Source organism: Oncorhynchus keta, chromosome 17 (genome assembly GCF_023373465.1).
Source record: "Oncorhynchus keta strain PuntledgeMale-10-30-2019 chromosome 17, Oket_V2, whole genome shotgun sequence".
NCBI classification, from domain to species: Eukaryota; Metazoa; Chordata; class Actinopteri; order Salmoniformes; family Salmonidae; genus Oncorhynchus; species Oncorhynchus keta.
Window position 1 is genome coordinate 38666365 of NC_068437.1, and position 19658 is coordinate 38686022.

At 42.9% G+C, this 19658-nt stretch overlaps 1 protein-coding gene across 2 annotated transcripts; it reads left to right on the forward strand.

Moving 5' to 3' along the window:
- Positions 1 to 1833: 1833 nt before the first annotated feature.
- On the forward strand, positions 1834 to 15515 carry LOC118395815 (pannexin-2-like). Of its 2 annotated transcripts, none has more exons than XM_035789770.2 (7): positions 1834 to 2803; positions 5149 to 5206; positions 7358 to 8200; positions 10437 to 11551; positions 13544 to 13676; positions 13920 to 14108; positions 14429 to 15515. In XM_035789770.2, the coding sequence occupies exons 3-7, from the start codon at positions 7972 to 7974 to the stop codon at positions 14734 to 14736; spliced, it is 1974 nt and encodes a 657-aa protein (XP_035645663.1). In that variant the 5' UTR covers positions 1834 to 2803; positions 5149 to 5206; positions 7358 to 7971; the 3' UTR covers positions 14737 to 15515. The 2 variants fall into 2 exon arrangements, with proteins under 2 accessions (XP_035645663.1, XP_035645664.1); XM_035789771.2 differs by lacking the exon at positions 5149 to 5206 and having other exon boundaries at positions 7358 to 7494; positions 7589 to 8200.
- Positions 15516 to 19658: the final 4143 nt, after the last annotated feature.

Below are 19658 nucleotides of genomic sequence, written 5' to 3' on the forward strand. Positions count from 1 at the left end.
TACGCATAGGACTTTAGGTCTAATTGATATTGACATGAAGATATGTACAGTGCATTCAGAAAGTATTCAGACCCGTTGACTTTTTCCACATTTTGTTACATTACATACTTTTTCTAAAATTGATTAAACCCCCCCCTGCCCCCCTCATCAATCTACATTTACATTTACATTTAAGTCATTTAGCAGACGCTCTTATCCAGAGCGACTTACAAATTGGTGCATTCACCTTATGACATCCAGTGGAACAGTCACTTTACAATAGTGCATCTAAATCTTAAAAGGAGGGGGGGTGAGAAGGATTACTTATCCTATCCTAGGTATTCCTTAAAGAGGTGGGGTTTCAGGTGTCTCCGGAAGGTGGTGATTGACTCCGCTGTCCTGGCGTCGTGAGGGAGTTTGTTCCACCATTGGGGGGCCAGAGCAGCGAACAGTTTTGACTGGGCTGAGCGGGAACTGTACTTCCTCAGTGGTAGGGAGGCGAGCAGGCCAGAGGTGGATGAACGCAGTGCCCTTGTTTGGGTGTAGGGCCTGATCAGAGCCTGGAGGTACTGAGGTGCCGTTCCCCCTCACAGCTCCGTAGGCAAGCACCATGGTCTTGTAGCGGATGCGAACTTCAACTGGAAGCCAGTGGAGAGAGCGGAGGAGCGGGGTGACGTGAGAGAACTTGGGAAGGTTGAACACCAGACGGGCTGCGGCGTTCTGGATGAGTTGTAGGGGTTTAATGGCACAGGCAGGGAGCCCAGCCAACAGCGAGTTGCAGTAATCCAGACGGGAGATGACAAGTGCCTGGATTAGGACCTGCGCCGTTTCCTGTGTGAGGCAGGGTCGTACTCTGCGGATGTTGTAGAGCATGAACCTACAGGAACGGGCCACCGCCTTGATGTTAGTTGAGAACGACAGGGTGTTGTCCAGGATCACGCCAAGGTTCTTAGCGCTCTGGGAGGAGGACACAATGGAGTTGTCAACCGTGATGGCGAGATCATGGAACGGGCAGTCCTTCCCCGGGAGGAAGAGCAGCTCAGTCTTGCCGAGGTTCAGCTTGAGGTGGTGATCCGTCATCCACACTGATATGTCTGCCAGACATGCAGAGATGCGATTCGCCACCTGGTCATCAGAAGGGGGAAATCTACACACAATACCCCACAATGACAAACCAAAAACAGGTTTTTAGACATTTTTGCTACAAAAAAAGAAATTTGACATTTACATAAGTATTCAGACTCTTTACTCAGTAGTTTGTTGAAGCACCTTTGGCAGCAATTACAGCCTCGAGTCGACATGCATCAAGCGCACCCATCTCATTGGTGGTGGTGAGATTAGAGATATATCAGTTTAATTTGCAATTGAATGTCATAGCCTCACATTAAAAGTGTATGATGGTGAGTTGAGAACAACATCAGCAATACTGTTAGAATGTTTTACAATTGACTGCAATAGCCCCAATTTAAAAGTTAACATTGGCTTTTTATTACATCATTATTTTTCACATGATTAAGGTCTTGAGAATTTTCAGATATCAAAATGGGGTTGTGGGCCAAAAAAAGTTTGGGAACCACTGCCTTAACTCCTTTAGCTAAATTTTCCCCTAACCTTAATAATTTAATAAGAACATAACTCCTAACCGTAACCCTAACCCCTGGCTTAGCTAACATTAGCGTTAGCCACCTAGCCACTTAGCTAACATTAGCAACAACAAATTGGAATTCGTAACATATTGTACGTTCTGCAAATTCGTAATTTATTATACGAATCGCAATTCATAGCATATTGTACGAATTGTAATTCGTAACATATCATACGAATTGTAATTCATAATTTATCATCCGAAATGAATGATGAACATCCACAAATTATACATTCCATACAAAACGGAATATATAAAACTAAATGGAGTGTCTCCGGTTGCAGCCACAACACATTCAATTCCTTTCTTGATCAACATTGCGATGCAGCAATGGTGGAGAGGATCCTACATTTGGAAGCAGTTATGAGGAATGGAACCTAACCGGTGAAAACCGGCTAGGAACCTGACCGGAGTCTGAAGCGCGCGCCTTAGCTTGCTTGCTCGCTTGCTATCGATCTGACCTGTACGGGAGTCTTGCCAGAAACATCCAACCTAAACAGCCTAGCTATAGCCAATCGTGAATAACTAGAGGCACCACATCTCTGAGCAAAAACACAGCTGCTGCGGGTGGCGTGATTGGGGGTGAGCGAGTTAAGACAGAGTGTTTATTCCCTGTTTAGCTGCTGGCTGTTCTCCCACTGGGACTTCATGAGTGTGTGTGTGTTTGAGGGAGTGGGGAGTTATAATGCCTACATCACAAGGAAAGATTGATTGACTCACTGTTCCTCTCCTCCCGAAACGCAAGATAGCGACAGCTTCGTAGGCTAGCCGAGACTAGACGAGGAAATCCTCAGAAGCTTGCTTCAGTGTGCCCAATTTATTTTTTACTGATAATGTAAGACCTTTTATAAACTACATCCAAAGTGTCGAGTTTGTTCCTCCATCTAAAGATCACAACCCATTGTCTGGGTTTTCACAACACAGTCAAATGGACATTTACATCAGGATTTGTCATTTCAATTTGTGCAAGGAGAGAGGAAGCATTGTTTTGTTGAATCCGAATGCGTTACCTATCTCATCTCATCTTTGGTTCTGGGGAAAGGAGAGAGACAAAACCGGGAAGGGAGGGTGAGGACTGAGGAGGGGTAAATGCGGAACAAACCGGTGTGCCCGGATACACGCTGTAGCGGCTCGCCCGCACTGCAGTCACTCTTAGCACGCCGAGGATGCACAAGACCTGTGAGTACATTATATTTCCTCCTTGTGTTAAATGGGTGAATTTGAACCCACAGTGGATTCTCGGGCTTGATCTATTTTCCTTATGGATAGACCGTGAATTGTCTGTGCCTGTCACTGATATGGACAGGTGGACTGCAGCTAATACATGTAGCCTATTGAATCTCAAAGAGCTGAAAGTCCTTACTAAACCCGTTTTAGACTAATACACTCAGATGTTCAGTGCCCCGTCTACAATTTGGGAGCTGTCCACCGCACCAAGTGCTGAATTGGCGTGCACATTCGTTGACTTGCAGCGGAGAGTTTTGTTTTGTGCACGGCTCCTTTGATGTAAGTAGCCAATAGCATGTGGATGACTAGACAACCAACAGTGCGGCATGTTTGAGAATGACTCTTGGACAATTTCACAAGATTAGTAGAGGAAACTCTATCATATGATAGCCTGTATGTAGCATAACCACAATAGCTTTGTTGCTCTGTTATTGTAGCATTTTGTTTAGCAATGGACTTGCATTTGGTGTAACAGTATCCTAACGCTATTGTTTGCACGGTTAACAGTATTTTTAATTTAGCTTAACCTGTCATTTGTGTCCTTGAAAAAGGCAGAGTGAATAGGTGCTATATCGGGGACTGTGCATTGTTGAGGCGAAATTTCACTATTTGCCATGCTCACTTTACAACAGGAGTAGCTAGTTTGGAAGTTTTTGGACGGAGTCCAATCTATAAACTCATGATCACATTCGGAATGGATGCTCACTAATGAGGAGGACTGGTGAGAGTACTTGAAAGATCCCACAGATCCACTCACAATCCTTCAAACATGTAGCCTACAGTGAATTGTGTTCACCTCTTCAGCAAAAGTGAGTCTGATTACACCAAGAGTGTCTATCTGTGTAACAGGGACAGCCTTAACCAAACGAGGCATACTGTAGTACTGGCAACTGAATGTGGGCATCCCCTTTAAACACGTGTAGCAAGTCCAACTGTGGGGCATAATCTGTTGTTGGACTGGTGCCAAGGGCTCACCACTGCCAGAAGCTGAGTTACTGAAATTAGATATTGTCTCCTACAAGACAAAATCGATTTAAAATTGGCAACTGTTGGTTGTAAACCAGATTTTTGGAACTGTTGGACAGACAATTACATGAATCATCAGGTCATAAATATTAGGATGTTGTTTTATGTTAAGGCCATTTTCGTGCCCAAGTAAAGCATGTTCAATAATGAAGGAACACAAATAATACATGTGCTACACAGAAGGGCCTTTTCCAGAATCAAGTAGCCTGAAATGTAAATGAATTGAACAGTATGTCTCAGGGCTTTCGCATTGTCTGATCCAAGGATCCCTCAAAGATCTTCAGAGTAGGAAAGGGTGTTATCTCCAGGGGTGGTTGACAATGTTTCCCCTAGGTACAGATCTGGGACCAGCTTCCCATCCTCCAATCCTATCCTTAACCATTAGTGAGGAAAATGCTAAACTTACCCAAGAACAGCATCTAGGGGAAACTTCACCCTACACGTTATGTATTCACACATAGTCAGTAGTCACTACCTATGACTAATGTTTCATGACTGGTGGCTTGACAAGTTTATATTTTATCTCACAATGATTTATTTATTCAACATCATTTTACAGCAGATTAACTTCAGCCTATTCTACACATCACATCACGTTATTCTCAGATATGCTCCTGTGTGGCTCAAGGACTATGGATATTTATTCCAGATTGAGAGAGAATGAGAAGAAGCGAGAAAGAGATGGAGAGAAAAAAAGAGATGGAAAGAGAGGGAGAGAGAGCATAAGATGGAGAGAAAGAAAGATGGGGGGGGGTGGGGTGAGCGGGGACGATGTGATCACACTCCTCTCGAAGGACATTCATGTAACCTTCCTGGAGTGTGCATGCAGCAGCAACCCCCTCCTCACTTGCAGAGTGCAGCAGTGGCAATGACACACACATACACACACACACACACACACACACACACACACCATAAAGCAGCATCCCCCTGACAGGTGTCCTGGATTCTGACATTCAAAATCCCCAGGTTTGACAGTGTTCATTAAAGATAATGTCTCACAGCTCCATAGGAAATGGTTTCACTGTAACGCTGAATGAACAGAACATGAGCATAATGTCATATGACTAATGATTACATCACTGAAATGAATCGGAATCTAATAATATCGATTGACTCAGCCAGGAATCAAATCGTTTTTTTGGTACCATGTTTGGAAAAAAAAGGCATGTCCTTGTACTGGTCCATAAAAGTTTTTAAAAAGCTTTTTAAGAGTGGGTGACTTCGCCCTTCACAGTTCTTGTGTAATCAAAGGCAAATATCCCCCACAGATGTGACCACATTGACCCACTCACTGGAAACTGAGCTCTCACTGCTACTACTGACACAGTAAGCAAAATTACATAGAACATTTGTCTTTTAGACGTCTTTTTCTGACGTTGATAGCATTTTAGGTGCCAAATGAAAGTTGAAAACATGCATTTTCCGGATGTGGAAAACAATATTTTACAGGACGTCGAAAATACATAATTTCCAGACATCTAAAATATGTATTTTCTGGATGTTGAAATCAGGTGCATTTTAGGTGCTGAATGAAAGGTGAAAAGGCGTATTTTCCGTATGTCAAAAAGATTTACAGACATTGAAAATCCATCTTTTTCAGTCATTGATTCTATGTCCAAATTTCTGGAAATACATTCTTTCAAGCCTCTTAATATACTGTAGGAAAGAGGAACCAACTGAAGATTATTGCTCCCATCTGTCACATGCACTTATGCTAGCTTTTCAAAGCATTCCAACCTACAGAATAAACCAACAGACCACTTCAACTACAATAGCATTCTCAGTAGCAGTAAAAAAAAAAAAACCTTGCTATGACTGTCATATGTTTTTGTTTATCTAGCTTAGTTGCGTAGCTCTGTCTGCTGAATTACCAAAATGTAAAAATAAAAATAAAAACACAAAGCATGCTGGGTATTATCCTAATGAGCTCCTCTCCCAAACAAGTACATATTTGATCTGAACAAATCAGACCTCTAAGCTATGTTTCACAAGTTTAACATCACAGTACGACACAGATTAGTACAGTAGAGTACAGTGCGCTACAGTACGGTATAGGATAGCAGTTTTATTCAGGATAGAATAGGATAGGATAGAGTTTTATTCAGTAGAGTAGACTACAGTACAGTACAGTTTAGTTCAGTAGAATACATTAGAGTAAAGTAGGGTTTAATACAGTACACTTTACTGTACTCTGTGCTCTACTGTATGTTTATTTACTGTGCACTGTACTCTGCTGTGCTCTGTCCATAATTGTGAAATATAGATATCTATGATTGGTTCAGATTTGGTTCTGACCAAATCTGAACCAATTATAGACGTCTATGTTTGGACGAAATCAAGGTCGGTTCGGACCGGACCAAATCTGAACCAATTATAGACGTTTATGTTTGGGCCAAATATAGGCCGATCCGGATGTCTGTGGACATTGAAATCAAGGCCGGTCCAGACCGAAGTCTGTTTGGTTCAGATTTGGTCCGGTCTGCATTAAAAAAAGACCGGTCCAGACAGTACTAAAGAAAATACATCTAAAAGACATTGCCGTCTGTAAATGCCTAGCGGGGAGTGAGTACATTTACATTACATTTACATTACATTACAACAGGAGTACAACAGGAATTTAGCTTTGAGATGGTGTACCTGAGTGGTATACCTGAGTATGGTGTTGGTTAGAGAGATCATCTCAACCAGACGATTTACTTGAAGTGAACTGTTGGATTTATTTTCAGGGTTTACTGAGCTAGTGTTTTGTTATTGCTCTGTATTTTAGAAGAAAAGGCCAACATTTTGCAAGTATATATATAGTATGTTTCTTGACAATCCAACCTGGTCTCAGAGCATTTCGTATTATTTTTATTGTAAATCTGAGACACTCCATTTAGTATGATATGTTACGTTTGGTATGGTTACATAAAACAGACGGTTAGTTAAGGCAAAAAAATTAAAGTAGGGTAGTTGGTTGGGGTGGACGGAAGGGTGTATAACACAAACGTTGAGCAACCCAAAGGTTGCGAGTTCAGATCTCATCACGGACAAAAAATGTTTTTTTGCTAATTAGCAACTTTAACTACCTACTACTTTTTAGCTACTTTGCAACTACTTAGCATGTTAGCTAACCCTTCCCCTAACACTAACCCTAACCTTAAAACCTTTAGCTAAACCTAACTGCTAAACTTAACCCTAAATCCTAGCCCAGCAAACGTTAGCATGCTAGCTAATGTTAGCAACCTAGCCACCTAGCTAGAATTCATAACATATCATATGTTTAGCAAATTCATAACATATAGTACATTTTACAAATTCGTAATATATTGTACATTTTACAAATTCATAACATATAATACGAATTGTAATATAATCACACAAATTAATACATACCATACAAAACTTAATATTACATACTAAATGGAGTGTCTCGGATTTACATTCAGAATAATACGAAATGCTCTGAGACCAGGTTGGACAATCTGTCTTTTGCAGGAAGATGGAATCGAAGTAGGTATCCCTATTGATCTGGGTATACTATAAATCCATACAAACTCATCCACCGGAGACCACACTCTTTGAGATCCTTCCTTTTACCTGACACACTGTGTGTGGACCAAGGCCAGTTAAAGGTGAGAGAGAACAAAAACTCAGAATGTACACAGCACAACTGGAACCCACAGTAAACCACTGACTGAACACAATGTCCTTCCTCTGTGAGAGAAGAGAGAGTCAGAGAGCATCAATCTGTCTGACTCATCGTCAGTGAACATATCCAAGACTGTCCATCAAAACCCAGTTGTTCCTGCCACGCTATATGACCAGCTCTGGCATTGAGACCGCCAGTCCTGTGTGAGTTGGTGTGTAACAGTGTGAGTGGACGTAGCTAGGAGGAGGGAGGTCCCACTTACAGTCAGTGCCGATCCCAATACACCCAAGAGACTGTCAATCATATCAAGACCCAGCCATTACTGACTTTACATAACCACATAACCAGGTCTGGCCTGGAGACAGCCAGTCCTGTGTGTGTGTGTGTGGAAGTAGCCCAGTGTGTGTGAGTGGGTGGAGGTATCTAGGAGGAGGGGGTGGCCGTTGTCTTCTCAGGCCGGATGCAGAACATCCTCGAGCAGAACTTAGACATGGCCACGGCTCTGCTGGCGGGAGAGAAGCTGAAGGAGCTGATCCTGCCTGGCTCTTCCCAGGATGAGAAGGGAGGAATGCTGGCCGGCCTTATGGTCCAGCTTAAATTAGAGCTACCATTTGACCGCGTCGTCACCATCGGCACTGTCATCATACCCATCCTGCTCGTCACTCTGGTCTTCACAAGGAACTTTGCAGGTCAGTGGGTCGGCAAGACGGCAGACCTGGCTTCAACTATTATTTGAAATAATATACTTTAGTTGTGCTTGTCTGGGGAAATTGAACCAGTAGAATAGTTGCAAAAGTGCAAACACCGCCCCTTTTGGCACTCCGGGCAGACTAGAGCAAACGCTCAAAATATTTAAAATAGTATTTGAATCCAGGTCTGGCAGATGGCCACTAGCGGGGCCTGTGACAGCGCTATGCTGCTGCTGTAAACACCAAACACACACAGCAGGTTGGGAAGGGAACTGTATGTCCTAACGTGTTGTTGTTAACTCACATCAGCCTGTCACTTTACACTGAACCAGAACACAGATACTAGTAGACAGCTGTAGTATCTTTGTTATTCATACGATGGCATTGGTATATTTAAAAAACAACAAAGGTTTCTCTCACAAACAATGCCCCAACAACATTGGCATTCATAATGTCTAACAGTAGGACATTATCCTGAAGAGTTTACTTGTGCTCTATTGGTGCTTTTCCAGTGAGTCTTACACCCACACCAGTGTTTTATGTTAATGTGAGCTCTAAGGTTATCGTGTTTCCATCAGGAGTGTGACACTAAATATTTGTGGTGAGCTGAATCAACAACCTCGGTTTCATTTCATGTTGTGTTGCTGCCATGCTGTGTTGTTGTCTAAGGTCTCTCGTTATGTAGTGTTGTGGTCTCTCTCGTCGGGATGTGTGATGCGTGTTTTAATCCCGTCCCAGGGGCTGAAAAAAAAAGACAACACACACATTGCGACAAGAGAGACACCACAACACTACATAAAGAGAGACCTAAGACAACAACACAGCATGGTAGCAACACAACATGGAGGCAGGAGGCCTTTTGCTAGGCCGTCATTGTAAATAAGAATGCATTCTTAACTGACTTGCCTAGTTAAATAAAAGTAAATAAAAAACATCATTACTGTTGGTTTATAAGAAGGTGTTAAAGCTCACAGTTCGCAATTGTTTTGTAAATGCAAGCTGAAAAGTACTCAGAGCCTTGCCTGGCTCCAAGTCAGAGCAGGTCCACTGGAGCCGTGGCCAGTGAGACACGGGGGCCGGCCCACGTAGATGGAAACAGAAAAGCCTGAATCTTTTGGGTAAAACACTGGTAAATCCTCAGATGAAATGGACCATGCATTTTTTTTTATCAGAATGATAGATCTGGGAAATGTAGGGTTAAGTATGCAGTGCTTTTGGTTTTTGGTGTGAGAGATCAGTTCAGAGATTAGACTGGGATACTGTAGTGAACAGAGAGGAGAGAAAGGAAAGCTCAATGCTGAGTCAGGCTGTCTGCATAGCAGCACCAACCAGCTGTGACTGAGCATTTCACCTAGTACCGGGCGGGAAGCACTGGTCCGACAGAGGATGGGATTGAGTGGGAGCCCATCTCTGCATTCTCTGCACTGCTCCTCTTCAAAACATGAGTTGCCAACTGGACCCATTTGATAGGCCCCACAAACCTCAAGTGCCATGGCAACAACCAAAAACAGCAGTGCAATGTGCACTATATTACATTTATGTACAATACTTATTGTATTGATGTCATTGGTTTCTACCCTTAAATTGAACAAATTATGTTGGATTTATGTCTCAGGCAAAGTCAAATACCAAATGAAGGTGCCTACAGGCCGAATATGAACGTGTGCAAATTTGAAGAGCAATCACATAAACTTTGTCAAGCCTGAAAAACAGCCCTACCCACCCCAGCCCTCTGACACCTGGCTCAGCGCTTTGCAGGCAGTGTGTAATATTCTCATGCTCAGTTCAACAACCATTAAATGAAAGTCACAAGTGCACCTCGGGGCCAGATGCACCCCTGAACCTACCAGACCTTGTCAGTCGACCGTCGAATGGCCTTGCTGCTACCATACTCAAGCATAACAGGGAACGAATGAATGGAATACAGGTGTGGCTTGTCTGTGTGCTGCCTCCTTCTCAGTCTCCTCTCCAGATGGTTTTATACCATGAATCAGCACTTCCAGAAAGTAATGAAATCTGAGAAGTCTTCTGACACAAATGGATTAAATTAATCAATGGTATTTCCCCCACATAGGAAACATCTACAAAATCAACATTAGATCAAGGACTGGCTGTTAGAGGAAAGTTTGACAATTCATTTTTTTTATTCACTTACTGTAAATGGATAAAACATCCATTACCCTCAGTTGTAATGTCAGATTATGAGGCTAACTCTCTCCTTCTTTTCCCCTCTCAGAGGAGTCAATCTACTGCTACACGCCTCACAACTTCACCCGTGACCAGGCCCTGTACGCACGAGGCTACTGCTGGACAGAGCTGCGTGACGCCGTTCCCGGGGTGGAGCCTGACCTTCGACCTTCGCTGTTTGAGCACAAGTTCCTACCTTACGCCCTGCTGGCCTTCGCCGGCATCATGTACATCCCTGCTTTGGGCTGGGAGTTCATGGCCTCCACAAGACTTACCTCCGAGCTCAACTTCCTGCTTCACGAAATTGACAACTGCTACCACCGGGCTGCCGAGGGCCGGGCCCCTAAAATCGAGAAGCAGATCCAGTCCAAAGGACCAGGCATCACGGAGAAAGAGAGACGAGAGATCATCGAGAATGCGGAGAAGGAGAAGAGCCCCGAGCAGAACCTGTTTGAGAAGTACCTGGAGAGACGAGGACAGAGCAACTTTCTGGCCAAGCTGTACCTTGCGCGCCACTTGGCCATCATGTGCCTCAGCTCCATCCCCATCTCCTACCTGAGCGCCTACTGGCACCGCCAGCGCCAGAACGAGTTCAGCTGTGCCCTGGGGGAACCTCCAGACTCCAGCAGCATCCCTGAGCTGAGGCTCAGCGTCAACTGCAAACTGCCAGCCGTGCAGCTGCAGCGCATTATGGCCGCCGTAGACATTGCCCTGCTGAGCACCATGAACCTTGTCATCCTGGTCAACTTGCTGCACCTGTTCGTGGTGCGGAAGTCCAACTTCGTGTTCGACAAACTGCACAAGGTGGGCATCAAGACGCGGCGGCGCTGGCAGAAGTCTCAGTTCTGTGACATCAACATCTTGGCCATGTTCTGTAACGAGAACCGCGACCACATCAAGTCACTCAACCGCCTTGACTTTATCACCAATGAGAGCGACCTCATGTATGACAATGTGGTGAGGCAGCTGCTGGCAGCCCTGGCCCAGTCTAACCACGACGCTACACCCTCTGTGAGGGACTCAGGCATCCAGACCCTAGACCCCAACATGGACCCCTCTCTCTTGGGAGTGGGGGAGCTGGGAGGGGAGCCGCTGGTCATAAAACGACCACGCAAGAAGATGAAGTGGATCCCCAGCTCCAACCCCCTCCCCCAGCCTTTTAAGGTAGGTCCCCATGCATAGGCGGCCTAAATGCTGCCTGCCACAGGTTTGCCTAAACATTACTGTTACCATGGTTACACCATGGATATTCAGTCTGAAAGAAGTCTGCCTAAAAGATAGTCTTCAAGTCAGAATGTTGAATAAAATTATAATTACACTTACTTTACCGGTTATCCGTGCTGTTGGTGCTTTTGACGGTAGGAGGTGGAGGATCCACAGGAAAGTGTTGTTTACCTGACTTTTTGTGGTTCTGTCACTTGCATTTTCAATCTCCTAATGCATTTTGCATGATGTGCAACATGTAAACAATAGCCAAATGTACCGAACATAGTCAATCGAACAATGTTTCCTCGCAATCAGATGGAAGCATTTGTGAAATTTGACAGCTGATTGTGTGGGACAACATTCACTCTGTGGTTCGGTTAGACTTGGCCATATTGTGCAAATGTTTGTCGCATGCAAAAAAAAATATATGACATACAGACCAGTGTACTGAAGGTCGGGTTGATAACACTTCCCTGTGGATATTTTGTCTCAGATTACCTCCGACATAGGGACAAACTCAGAGGACAAGAGGTAAAGTAAGTTGAAATTAAGTTTGTTCAACATTCTGACTTGTAATGGGACTGTTTGCGAATGCTGAGCCTACATGTTAGAGACGAGACTAAATATTTCACTCTCTGATTCTAAAAGACGGTAGCCACAGGTCTGCATATTCTGGCCAATTATCATGGGCTGGAAATGCGATCTGTTTGTCTGAAGCTGAATTACACATAGTAATCTAAGTATATTGTTGTTATGACTAATTACCACCAATGAAAAAAGGATATTCTGATTTCCAACCCAAATTAACTGATATTGATTAATCTTCTCACACTAAAAAACCAACCTGTGGATTTCCTTCCGATTAATGCCTTAGGATATTCATCTAAATTAATATGCAATAAAATAGTCTTCACCCACTGTGCTGAAAAACCAAAGCACCTGTCACGTGTGCTCCCTCTCAGGTCTCTAGGTCACCAGGCCGCTTGTTATGGCGCACACCTGTCACCATCGTTACGCTCACCTGCGTGTCATCAGACTCACCTGGACTCCATCAATTCCCTGATTACCTTCCCTATATACAGTGGGGCAAAAAAAGTATTTAGTCAGCCACCAATTGTGCAAGTTCTCCCACTTAAAAAGATGAGAGGCCTGTAATTTTCATCATAGGTACACTTCAACTATGACAGGCAAAATTAGGAAATGTTTCAGAAAATCACATTGTAGGATTTTTAATGAATTTATTTGCAGATTATGGTGGAAAATAAGTATCCTTGTTGATTATTGTTCCATGTCCATTGGTCTTGTGAGTACCTGTGATCTGTTGTGTCGGCTTGCGTGTTACTGTGTTAATGTGCACTTGTTATTACGGGTCTCGTCCCATGTTTTGTTATTACGGGTCTCGTCCCGTGTCTTGTTATTACGGGTCTCGGCCAGTGTATTTATTAGAGGTTTACACCTCGCTCTTTGTTTGGGTTACAGCCTTGTGAGATATATATATATATATATATATATATATATATATAAATACACACACACACACACACACACACACACACACACACACACACACACACACACACACACACACACACACACACACACACACACACACACACACACACACGTGTTTTATTTGGGCTTCATCCCCATCATGTTCATGATGTACTCTATTTTGGGTAGAGAAAAAAAGTGGTATTCCTGCGCCTGTCTCCTATCATACAACGTAACAGGATCGGTCACTTTTTAAGTGTGAGCTTTTTTGCAAATGATCTAGGGTGTTGTTTCATCCCAACCATTTTAAAGTTAGTTAAAACCAGAGGTAATCCTTAGTAAGTCGGGAAAAACCCTTGGTAAAATAAGCTAAAACTTCACAAAAGTGAACTATCCCTTCAATAATCTAATTCTGCTTGGGATAATTGTGCTAACTGTCCATGTCTGTCCATGGTGAAGGAACCTCTGACAATGACGCGTTTGGAGAACAGCACTAAGACTGAGAAGCCCAAACCGGTGAGGAGGAAACCAGTTGCAGAGAACTATGTTGCTCCATTAAGCAAGAGCACACAGTACCCACCCTCTGCCAAAGGTACTGTACTGAGAGCAGTTACATTACTGTAGAATAGAAAGTTGAGTAGGCTAATATACATTTTATAGTTACTCAGAATTTTGCTATATTTCTCTATTTTGGATATTTGACTAAAACTGCTTTTGCATAGAAGTGCTTCAGGAATGCCACAAACTGTAAATAAAGTTGTGCAACTCATGCACAATTTGGTCCTGCTATTGTGTTCTATCCTCCTTACCATATCTGTTGAATGCTCGACTGTAGATATGAGCGCAATGGAGAAAAAGCACAGTCGCAACTTTACCCTGGATGTCCACCCATACATGCTGACCATCCGTAAGCCCACCAAGGTAGAGACAGTCAGCACAGAGCCTCCGCCCCCTGACCACACCCTCGACTCTGTGTTCATCGAGGGCACACACACCATCGTCCATGTTTCTGCTTCTATCACAGGTAAGATTTCCATGCCTCATCTCAGGAGGAATCTATCACCAAGGCAACAAAACCTTATTCTATATATTCCTGTCTCCCCTGATACTTTTAGGCATTTTTGAGAAAGGAAAGAAAGGAGAGAACTGAGAAAAAGCCAACTCTAACAGAATGCTTAACCTAATGCAATGGTGACCCAGAGTTTTGCATGACCACTTTGTCTTTATAGACTACAAGTAGGCTATAACTAGAGTCTAAAAATATTCCTGGTTAGGTCATGTGGTCAGGAAAAACCTATGGGCCTGTGTACAATACCATTGTTTTCTCTCTCTCTCCCTCTTCAGAAAAGAAAGATTGCACCCCAGAGTCCACCAACACGGTCTTCTCTACAATGACCGTCCCTACTAGCATCTATCTGAACGGTGCCACTCCCAGCCCCCACCCACCCTCCCTTGCTGAATGCCACCCTACAGAGTCCCTGATCGAACAAGAGGAGCCCGAAGCCCAGCCTGCAGTCTTTACCCGGATCCCTTCCCACCAGCTTCTAAGTATGCACCAGATACTCAGTATGGAGGAAGAGGGGGCTGGAGGCCAGGGTGCCAGACTGACTGAGAGACCCGTGGGGGAACTAATCGCTGCTGGGGAGTGCTGAGGAGGAGACACACATGTTTGGGGACATATTTTGAGGGCGGCACACAGCAACATATACTCACCACTTCCATGCCAATCACTGTCTGCCTATAGAAAAAAAAACCTTGTCCTCCTGACCACACAGATGTGCTGTGCTCACAACGCACCTCTTCTCTGGTGAAGGGACTTAGTGAGGGTTCCGATGGTGCTGAACCATCATTTTTTTATATAGATTTAACAAGATGCAGCAAAAAAGAGGATACTGGTTCAATGTGTGCTAATCAACCCTGTCATCTGATGTAACTCTCTCAGCACTTGATTTGTCCAGGATGGGAAGCAAGGAGACTTTGTTGACATGCAGACAGCATTTGTTGCTCATATCCTTGACTTGGAGAGGAAGCAGCTCATATTACAAAAGCTAGGAAAGAGAAAAGGGAAGGTGGAATGCTTTTTACACACATTTTAGTCAAGCACACCATGTAAAAGACTGCTTTACCTACAGTTAAATTCTGAAAACATGTTTATAAAAACATTACTATCATTGCTTATTGTCCCTCTCTCCAAGTATACTGAGAGCCCATGCAATACGTTTAAAAATCTGCACTGCAATATATGCAAAAGAATATGCAATAATGTATACACTTCCAACTTAGAAGACATTTTACATACTGTAAATCATCTACAGACTCTGTAGCCCTATGTCGGTTGTGGTGTGCTTCACACATAAATGTTCAATTAGTTATTGTCATTTGACCACACAGAGGACAGAGGAGGCGAAGTGAGAATGCACCTACCTTACTGAAGATTGGGCTCAGATGTTGCAATCTGTAACTTTAATTTTCCCAGTGGCACACACCTATCCAAGAAGTGAAACAAAAACAAATGGTTACATTCGTTTTAGTTCCTCTTTAGTTTACAAACAAGTGCAGGGGCAGTACTTTTGAGTGGGAATGAAAGTTACAAATGGCAACTTTAATGGGTTCCTCTCACACCACTAGTGCACTTATTATGTGAGGTTGATTGATCCATCCAATAAGGAAGTCATATAATAGATTTTCTTGTGTAAAATACATGTCAGAAACACCTCCACTTTAATGAATATAGGCAAGAATATGCATAATAATTTTTTGCCAACATTTTGCATTCAAGTTCCATTCATCTTCTTGCTATGGATCTTACAAATGTGTTCCAACCTTGCCACCTCTCAATGTCAGCGTTTGTCCCTATATGTGCCCTAATTACTGTGATAGTTACTCTGAACTGTTGAGCTGTCAAAGTACAGTCATCTTTACACCAGCACTGCATTTCAACTGAAACCTGGACACCTGACACATTTGGGGACATTACAGTCACCCCCAGCTGGACATTGCAGTCACTTCTTGTGAAAGTTTTGAAGAATAAGTGAAGTGATACGTAGATAAAGAAAACATTTTACACAATGAAATATACAGCATCTGAATGCTTTGCTTTTGACTGTCCTACCATTTCACCATAGCCATAGGCCTGCCTTGCCACGTGCCACCACATTGAGAGCAACAACAGCACCCCATCTCAGTAACACTTTCTCATCGTGCTGTCTCATTTACTCACCAAAGACAATGAGATTAACGAATGAAAAGTACAGTACTGTTGTTAGAAGAATTGTTATCAGGATATTAAAGCACCTTTCACCAGGCATGACGCCATAGACAAGGGGATATGTGTAGCAAACAACCACCATCAACCGTATGTCTGAGCAATTGGTAGCCAAAACTGAGCAGTGATGGCAGACCAATCTACAACAAGCAGGTATTTTTCATGAACACACTATGAGGATTCCTCTATGCTGTGAATCTGTCATCTTGGGCAATAAAACATGTATAAAAGGGCATGTAAAAAGGTGCATGTAAAAAGGATTAGAAAGCCTATAATATTACTTAAACTACCAGTGAGATATAGGGTAAGTGTATGTGGCAATGTAAAGTTGACCTTGCAATTAGATTGATGGTTGTGATGTTCACAGTCTAAAATCCACTAAATGCATGGTTTGGGAAACTACCTGCCTGGGTAGGCTACCTTAGAAATATTATTCAGCAGATGCAATCTGAAGGGTGCTTGTCTGGCAATTTTTTAGATGACAAAAAATACATTAATTTCATGATCTGTAGTTGGCACACTATCCCCTTGATGTACTCAGCACACTAATGCATCCAAAGGCACTTTAAATATGACATGTAGCACAAGTTTATGAGTGTGAGCATGTTGATAGAGCAGCGCTCCTCCTCATGCTTTCTTTGGGGTTGGGGACCTCAGATTGGGGAAAGAAACGGTTTTGTTCCTGAAGGCTCTGTCTTGGTAGACTGCCTACATTCCCTGCCTGGGTACAGATCTAGGAACAGTTTATCCACCCCAAATCCTAGTCCCAGTAAAACAGAGGAAAGACAGTGGAACTTGATCCTGCTCTTTCTTAAGGTGGGTGGTGTTTCTCTGGTGAAATAAGAGTTGTGGGGGGTTATAAGATGTAGTCATGAGTAATACACTTTAAAAATAAAATGAAAGTTGAACAAGAGTTCTTTCTATACATGTTTCTGTAATTAATAGCATATGCATGAAAATAGATATATAAAATACACAATAATAAGAACATTTCCACCGCGAACTATAAGTACCAGAAGGCAACGACAACAGACGAATCACAGTCTGACTGAGTATGGGTGAGAGCACACAGATGGGCTAGCCTGTAAGTTTGCATTCCTATTTATTATATTAACGTAGCTTTAATATTGCAAACTGATCTACACCTGTTTACCAAGGAGTTAGCCAGCTATCAGATATGCCAGCTAGCTAGCTTGTCAAACTTGCTAACACACTAAATTAATACTGTTACTCATTTCTGTGAGTAAATGTGTCACTAGAAGCTAGCTAGTAAGTGTGAAACCATTAACTAACGTGACTTGCTAGCCAGCAAAATAGATAGCTGTCAACAATTGTGTCAACAAACTGTTTATGACGATGATGTAGCTAATCTTGCATGAAGTAGCTACATGCAGTTTCGTAGCATGAAATAGCTATTTTTTAGTCATGATGAAAGTATGGTTGGGCGGTATCCAGATATTCATATTGTCATACCATCCCGCTCTCATACCGGGATATACGGTATTACCGGCGTAGTACACAAGGGGGTGCCAAAAAACGCTAAACAGACCAGTGGGCGTTTATTACCAGAATGGTAACCAAATTAGCTCAACAAATAGCACATTTCGATGGAGGCTGCTAGCTCCAAATATGCTAATGAGAGCCTATATATGCCATTTATCAGATTAACATAAATGAAGAACGAAAATAAACAATTTGCAAAGACAGGCAATCCAGCTCATAAAGTTATACATATATAGGTAGGAGCTACCGAATGTCATTTTTGGTGAGTTTGGACATTTACAAGGGAATGTGAACGAGATACATTGTACAAATGAATAATGTTTTTATGCATGCTTGTCTGAAGGAAGAACATTACTGGCTCTAGAGCAGCATGTGTAGGATACATGCTGTGTGGAGTGTGGAGTCTGGAGTCGCTAGGGCAACGGGCCTACATGCTCTGCTTGGAGAAGAGGGGAGAGGAGAACAGAGAGGAGAAAAAAATACAAGTAAATCAAGATAGTGGCAGCTCTACAAATAACTTATCCAATGGGCTTTGACCTTCCAAACACGGCAGAAGGCTAACACAAAGCCCCTCTCCCCTGTAACTATTCCCCAGTTCGTTGCTGTAAATTAGAATGTGTTCACAGTCAACTTACCTGGTAAAATAAAAATATATATATTTAAAAAATGATGCTCTGCCAACTTATTAATTCAGCCACTCACTTAGATTCACTAGCAGTAGCGCCTCTTCAACCTCAGGAGGCTGAAGAAATTCAGCTTGTCACCAAAAGCACTCACAAACTTCTACAGATGCACAATCGAGAGCATCCTGTCGGGCTGTATCACCGCCTAGTACGGCAACTGCTCCGCCCACAACCGTAAGGCTCTCCAGAGGGTAGTGAGGTCTGCACAACGCATCACCGGGGGCAAACTACCTGCCCTCCAGGACACCTACACCACCCGATGTCACAGGAAGGCCATAAAGATCATCAAGGACAGCAACCACCCGAGCCACTGCCTGTTCACCCCGCTATCATCCAGAAGGCGAGGTCAGTACAGGTGCATCAAAGCTGGGACCGAGAGACTGAAAAACAGCTTCTATCTCAAGGCCATCAGACTGTTAAACAGCCACCACTAACATTTAGTGGCTGCTGCCAACACACTGACATTGACACTGACCCAACTCCAGCCACTTTAATAATGGGATTTGATCAGAATTGATGTAAAATATATCACTATCCACTTTAAACAATGCTACTTAATATAATGTTTACATACCCTACATTATTTATCTCATATGTATACGTATATACTGTACTCTATATCATCTACTGCATCCTTATGTAATACATGTATCACTAGCCACTTTAACTATGCCACTTTGTTTACATACTCATCTCATATGTATATACTGCACTCAATACCATCTACTGTATCTTGCCTATGCCGCTCTGTACCATCACTCATTCATATATCTTTATGTACATATTCCTTATCCCCTTACACTTGTGTCTATAAGGTAGTAGTTTTGGAATTGTTGGCTAGATTACTTGTTGGTTATTACTGCATTGTCGGAACTAGAAGCACAAGCATTTCGCTACACTCGCACTAACATCTGCTAACCATGTGTATGTGACAAATAAAATTAGATTTAATTTGATAAAACGCATAACAAATATCTTTTTATTTCTGCTCGGCATCAGACGAATTTCCTGCTTCAGTTGCACTTCTCTAATCACATGAGAATTTACAAAAGAGCATTCTATCAGCAGACCATTGTCACAGTAATGAGTGAAGAGGTGTGGAGTCAGGCGCAGAGAGCAAAGA